The 7,377-nt window shown below is 34.1% G+C and overlaps 1 protein-coding gene across 1 annotated transcript; it reads right to left on the reverse strand.

Moving 5' to 3' along the window:
• Nucleotides 1–2,224: 2,224 nt before the first annotated feature.
• Nucleotides 2,225–3,610, reverse strand: LOC127259839 (uncharacterized). The gene has a single exon (XM_051287454.1). It carries the CDS (start codon nucleotides 3,608–3,610, stop codon nucleotides 2,225–2,227), a length of 1,386 nt encoding a protein of 461 aa, XP_051143411.1.
• Between the last annotated feature and the right edge of the window lie 3,767 nt (nucleotides 3,611–7,377).

Here is a 7,377-nt window from a genome sequence, read left to right on the forward strand (position 1 = left end):
TGACTCTAATTAGTTAGTACAATGTTGATAGCACATAAAATATATATAGACAACATAAGATATATGTTAATACGTTATAAGTCAACACATAACAATGATCACCTCACACATAATATAGATTATTTCAGCACACAATGTATATTAACATAGCACACATATAAACTACAATGAATAATACATGCTAGAAATCAATAAAACATACGTTTTCTGATGTATTTTAATGTGTTGTGTTGATTAGCTCCATTTAACACTTTAACCATGTTGGGGAAGTGATTTATCGAACAAAACACATTCGAACACTTTAAATGGCCAACTCCCGAAGCGTGGGCGGTTCAAAGTTATAACTACGTTTCAACAATGAAAAACAATGCAGAACATAAAACAACAATAAGACAAGGTGTTTGTTGACCCGGTTCGATTGTCAACAAATCTACATCCGGAGGATACCAATCCAGGAGGAATTCCACTAACCAGTGCTGATTAAAGACACAAACAACCACAACTCATTTAACTCTAATGCTAGTCATGGCTAACCCAGGAAAGTACCTCCTAAGGTTCGCGTTGCTACAACCTTGTACTAACAACGACCACACAGCAAAGAAGTCCAGAGCTTGATCATTCCCTCCGGTTGGAACTCCATTAAATCCGAACACTTTCGACCTTTCCGGCGATTTTTTCTGTCAAAAACTCATTCAAACTAAGGAGAATCGATATGGATAGATGGATGAGATCTTCACTCAATATTCTTCTCTCTAAAGTATGATCTCCAAATCACTCATCACCAATTTTCAACCCTATTCGGTTGAGTAAATCACTCGCATTCCTGGAATAAAAGATTCCACATTAATTTCCCTTTGCACCGAAATGGAAGGAGTGAGTTTCCATGTTTTGATCTTTCTTCAAATATGTCTTTTGTCTTTTGGAAAGTCTTTGGTGCATAAGTTAAGACACCATTGATTCATATGCCAAAATAACTTAGGGGAATTTCCATTCACATTCTCCCCTTTTTTGGCATATGAAATCACAAATAAAAGTGCAGGAATTAACCTACTCACGCACTCAATCATCCAAGAGTGAGTCCAACTATTACATTCCAACAAACATAAAAAGGCTACAGACAGCCTTTACATTGATATGGTTGTAATCACTTCGGACTTCCAACGAAAATAGTAGGAGCAGATAAAATTGATAATCACAGCAAGGCAGACAGCAGTGAACAAAGATTTAACAGCTCCCCCTGAAAAAATGATCTCCTCTTTCTTGCATTACTCCCCCTTCGTGGGAGCATTTGACAAAAAGAACATAGACCCTAAAAAACATCCTCATTTTGCTAAGAAAATAGTTGCAACAGCAACATCCATATCAACATAGGCAGCAACACCAACATGAACAACAACAACAACTTCAGTTGATTCGGCATCAGTTTTGTTGCAATAACAACTTCGCAACATCAACAAAAATTCCTCCCACAACAACATCAACAATGGGTTGTGCAATGAACACTCACCATTCCACTAAAACAAGCATTAAATCTGATTCTCGCCATTGGTCAATCAAATCTTTTCTCAACACCTTTTTTTTTTTTTTTTTGGATTTTTCAGAAACATTTTCTTTCCAAATTATTTTCATTCTCCAATATTCACCACAAATATTCCAAACACCATAAATTTATTGGAGAATTTAGTAAGCACTCATGCATGCAAAATCAAGTAGGGTACGAATGCATACCCAAATGTCGTCCAAACTTTTCAAACTGATTTGCATCCAACGCCTTCGTAAGAATGTTTGCCTTTTGATTATCCTTGAGCATCCACACCAATCTGACTTTAACATTTTATCTGAGTTCTTCAGTAGGCCACTGAATATTTTTGTCATTCATAATGTCCTTCGCCAATCTGAAACATTTCTCAGCAGTATGTCCAAGACATCTGCAGTATCCGCAGTCATTACGTCGTGATGACATTTGTCTAACACCTTGTGTCCTGCGATTTTTATTCCAATCTCTGTTTTTGTTCTTCTTCAAATTCTGCTTCACCATCGGAACTGATTTGTCCTCTGGAATTTCAACATCAGCAAGAAGTCCACCCTAGACAAATGTAGTAGGTTTTCTGTGTGAGGACTCACAAAAACCTATTCCCTTGTGATCACCAAAAGGTTTTCCAATCGAAAGTACTTCATCCAATTTCTTATTTCCCTTTCGAAGTCTGTCATTATCTTGTTTCAACTACACATTTTCAACCTTTAATCTATCAGCTTCTGTTGATTTCTCATGAACATCCTTCTTTAAAATTTCAATTTCATCATCCAACTTTTCCTTTTGAGCTTCCAGCCGGTAAATGGTGTCCAAAAGTTCTTTATTTTTCACTAAAGATTTCTTTTGTTCTTCCACCATCTCCTCATAGGCTTCAATCAATTCATCATCATCAAGTTCTATGGATTCCTCTGAAGCTTTATCAGTAGAAGCACCATCATCTTTAATAGATTCAGATTCATCGGCCATGAAAGCCACAACTTCATCATCTTCAGCTTGTTCCTCGACACAGACAGTTTCATCTTCATCATTGTCACTCCATGTTGCTTGATATGCTCTTTTCTCCATTTTCTTCACTGTCGGACATTCAGACTTGATGTGACCGATTCCTCCACATCCATAGCATGTTGGCTCTTTGACAGATTCAGGTTTAGGGGACACAGTGAACTTCTTCTTGAATCCACCATCAAACTTATCTTTTGGCTTGTTGTAATTTGATGGTTTATGTTCAGAGTATTTCCGTTGTAAGCTGGATGTACTCACACCCTGATAACCACTTATGTTCTGGAACTTTCCATACTTCAGTTTGGCTGCTCGTTTCTCACTTATCATTCTTGAAAGTTCTCGACTCAACATAGCCATTTCCTCATCAGATTCGATCAGCTCTATGTCTTCCACACTTAAGGCCATGCTTTTTGGAGTTTCATCTTTGAGATAATTCATTTTATAGCTCACCAAAGTGCTGTATAGTTCATCCAACGTCATATTTTTCAGCTTTGGTGGTTCATCGAGCATAATCACCTTTGGCCTGAAATTTTTTGTGAGACTTTTAAGCATCTTCCTCACCAGTCTCTTTTCTTCAAAGTGCATTCCAAGAGCTTCTGCCTGATTGACAACATCCATAAAGCGATTATAGTAAACAACGATTATTTCGTCTTCATTCATCTTCATTCCTTCGAACAATGTCTCCACATGATCTAGTTTAGATTCTCGGACTTGTGTTGAACCTTCGAATGCATTTTCCAGAATGTCCCAAGCTTTCTTGGCAATTTTGCAGTTTGATATAAGCTTCGCCTGAGTTTCATCCACAACATTAAAAATCGAAAATAGGGCCTTCGAGTTTGCTATTCCAGCAGCTTTTTCATTCAACGTCCATTCTCTCTTCGATTTCTTCACAAGAGTAGTAACACCATATTCATCTTGGATGGTTTTCATAGGATGAGACCATGCACACTCAACAACATCAGAAACGTCTTCACCTTGAAGCATCAGAAAGGCTTCCATTTTGTTCTTCCAACTTTGGTAATTTGTCCCATCGAACAATGGAGGTCTTGATGTTGAACGTCCTTCCTTACTCATGTCTGCAATTGTGACCAGATCTACTCAACGAATTATAGAACACTGCTCTGATACCAGATGTTGGGGAAGGGATTTATCGAACAAAACACATCGGAACACTTTAAAGGGCCAACTCCCGAAGCATGGGCGGTTCACAGTTATAACTACGTTTCAACAACGAAAAACAATGCATAACATAAAACAACAATAAGACAAGGTGTTTGTTGACCCAATTCGATTATCAACAAAACTACATCCGGGGGATACCAATCCATGAGGAATTTCACTAACCAGTGATGATTAAGGACACAAACAACCACAACTCATTTAACTCTAATGCTAGTAATGGCTAACCCAGGAAAATACCTCCTAAGGTTCTCGTTGCTACAACCTCGTACTAACAACGACCACACAACAAAGAAGTCCAGAGCTTGATCATTCCCTCCAGTTAGAACTCCATTAATTCCGAACACCTTCGACCTCTCCGGCGATTTTTTCTGTCAAAAACTCATTCAAACTAAGGAGAATCGATATAGATAGATGGATGAGATCTTCACTCAATATTCTTCTCTCTAAAGTATGATCTCCAAATCACTCATCACCAATCTTCAACCCTATTCGGTTGAGTAAATCACTCACATTCCTAGAATAAAATATTCAACATTAATTTCCCTTTGCACCGAAATGGAAGGATTGAGTTTCCATGTTTTGATCTTTCCTCAAATATGTCTTTTGTCTTTTGAAAAGTCTTTGTTGCATAAGTTAAGACACCATTAGTTCATATGCCAAAATAACTTAGGGGAATTTCCATTTACAAACCATTCTCTAGTATAATAATACATGTCTTGATTTAGCATTGAACTTTTATTTCTTTTTTACAAAATCACAAATGGCATACATATTTTGTAACGAGGAGACATGCTAAATATCGAATTACCAACTATTATTTTTATTATTATTTCTTGTAGCAAATTGTATTTGGTCGTAACAATGTTTCATGTGTGAATAAGTCATATATGCGCTATTTAAGAATCATGTTGGTTTTAATTCCCTACTAATTATGCAAGTATTTTTTTTTTATTACCAAATAAACCTTTTATTTCTATTGTATATTGTTTAGGAATTTGTCACATGCATTACTTTTAGGCTAAGATAAGTCTTTTATGCTTAAGGCGGCCCAATTCATTAAAGCCTGCTAGATTCGGATTTGATGTCCGTTGTTGGATCTAGACATTAAATAATGACCTACCATCTTAGGTATAAATGCCCTACTTCCCAACCTCGTCTTTTAAACATAACCCTAGTCTTCTCCCTGACACGCCGATTTTCTCCCTATACGTTTTTTACATCCCATCCTACTGTGTCTATATTCATTCCTCTGGTTGATTTTCTTCGTATTTTTCCCATGTTCCTGGGATATTATTTGTAAGGGCTTTTGAGCTTGTTATTGGTAGAATAAATTTTGTGTTAGTTTGGTTTATGAGTTTTGTGATTCTAGGATTGAGATTTAAGTTTTGAGGCCAATATGCTTTACATTATTTCTAGACTTAATCACCAAAATTTTGAAGTATTATAGATTTATACCATCTATAAAAAGAGAGTTATGGTTCTGTCTAGTTTAATTATGTACTTAATATTTTAAATATAGTATATCTTTGCACTAATATATCTTTTTATTTGTGAAAAACCTAGTCCTTGGTTGATCAAAGACTTGAATGCCTCATGTTTCCTCATGTTTGCCACATAACTAAATAGTTTAGGTGGTAAGACATCACAGTTAGACTTACTGGTTTAAGTATTATTCTTCTAAAGCTTAATGTTTCTTTTCTTTTCTCTTTGCTTTTTTCTAGTTTTTTGCCACGGACATGAGAGTATATATTCTATACATACATTTATCTCCATGTCATTTTTTAAAATATTAAATCTTCTTTAGAAGCACACAAAACTCTCAAAACATCTTAAATTGCTAATGCCGATGACATGTGCGGAACTAATGCTCAAGCAACTCTGGCATTAATCATCCTATATATAGAAGATGTGAAACTGGTGTGTTATTATACCAATATGATGTTTGTGAATATGGCCTACATAGAGGTGAATCCATTGCTGATTTGACTCGATTAGCATATACATTAAAGGTAAATAACAAATATTATATTCAATGTAGTATAGTTATACATAACATATGTCTTACAATGTAGAAGCATCTGCCGTTTACTTTCATTATATAGGCTAATTGAGTCAAATCAGACTCAAACGTCAGGGGATTAGCATCCGGTCTATATACATGTTATTTGTCATTATTTAATGGTTTTGTTAGTTTATTTTTCTCTTGAACATAAGGCGTCACATGTATTGTTAAAGATATTCCTTAGATCATTTAAAGTGATGTGTCATTTTAGGCATGATTGCAATTTAATTTTTTATCTATGTATAGTATGAAAGAAATTTCATATTTCTTGTTTGTTAAATGAAATTTGTGCTTGTGATTATTATATGTCTAATAATTACTAAGTATTTTAAAATTGAAGAGATTATATGGTTGGTAAATTAATGTGTGTAGTTGGTATGTAATTAATTAATGAGTACAGTTGGTAAGTAAATTGGTGAATTAAAGAATATTTGGTAGGTAACGGATAGGAAGTATTGGATGAATTAAATATTTTTCTTGAAAAAATTTAATAAATTAGTTATGTTTGTCTATAAATAAAGAAGAAGATTCGAAAAGTTGTGAAAACAAATAAAAATATTACATATGGAAAAAAGAATGCTAGTATTGGAGTGTAAGAGAAATTGTTATACAGATCTGCAATCCTATCAATAATGTTGTGAAGACGACTCATACAAATTTGTCATTTACAGGTTAATTTTGCATCTACTTAATTTCCTTACTTAATGTTGTTTATTGACAATCACACTATTTTAAAACAATTGTACTTCTTTTTTAATTACAAATTTTTATTCGTAAATGTGACATAACTTCTATTTTAAAAGTAACATTTTCAAAATTTGAGGAATACATTGTTTTATGCAGGAATAAATATATCATCAAAAAAGAGTTCAAGAGACACAAAATTGTGGTCTGTGAAGGATCCAGCCAGACCAGCCTAAGCGGGTCTAAACCAGACCCGATTAGTCGGGAGGCTCAGAACAAAATAGTTTTCCGCCAGTTTAAACAAGTTTTTTATTTTTTAGGAGGGAGGGAAATATTTGGTTTGATATTTTCTAAGAGATAAAGAATAGTTGATGTAATTGTTTTGAAAAGTTGAATAGTACCAAAGTCTCCAAATTGTTATGTAAACAATTTTGTTTACAATATGCTTGGAGGTTATATATTATGCAATTCCTAGGGTATTTTGAGTAGAGGTTTTAAAGCTTCGATCACTTGCAATTAAGATCAGTTATGAGGTAAATAGTGGAGTCTCTGTATAGAAAATAGATTTTTTTCTTTTTAATGCAATATTTTAAATTTCAAATGTAAATAGTGAATGTAATATCATTTTCAAAATGTAAACTTTGAATGAATAATATTTTACATGTATGCATAATACAATAACATCTTTGACGTGTAAAATCCGGATCTGTGCCAAGCAGGCTTACTATTTAAATGGAATAATAATTAACCCCAACCTAACATCAATGTGCTAATAAAAACACCCTGCCCTAATATATATATGCAATTATATTTATACTAACATATACATTCTCAATATATATAAATATATATATATATTCAATGATGGGATTACAGCAATAAATTGAAATTAAGTACTCCTTCTATCCCGTTA

This window comes from Andrographis paniculata, unplaced genomic scaffold (genome assembly GCF_009805555.1).
Source record: "Andrographis paniculata isolate CXL003 unplaced genomic scaffold, ASM980555v1 Contig60END, whole genome shotgun sequence".
Classification (NCBI taxonomy): domain Eukaryota; kingdom Viridiplantae; phylum Streptophyta; class Magnoliopsida; order Lamiales; family Acanthaceae; genus Andrographis; species Andrographis paniculata.

Coding starts and splice junctions, on each gene's coding strand:
- LOC127259839 (XM_051287454.1), bottom strand. CDS start 3,610: ATGAGTAAGGAAGGACGTTCAACATCAAGACCTCCATTGTTCGATGGG.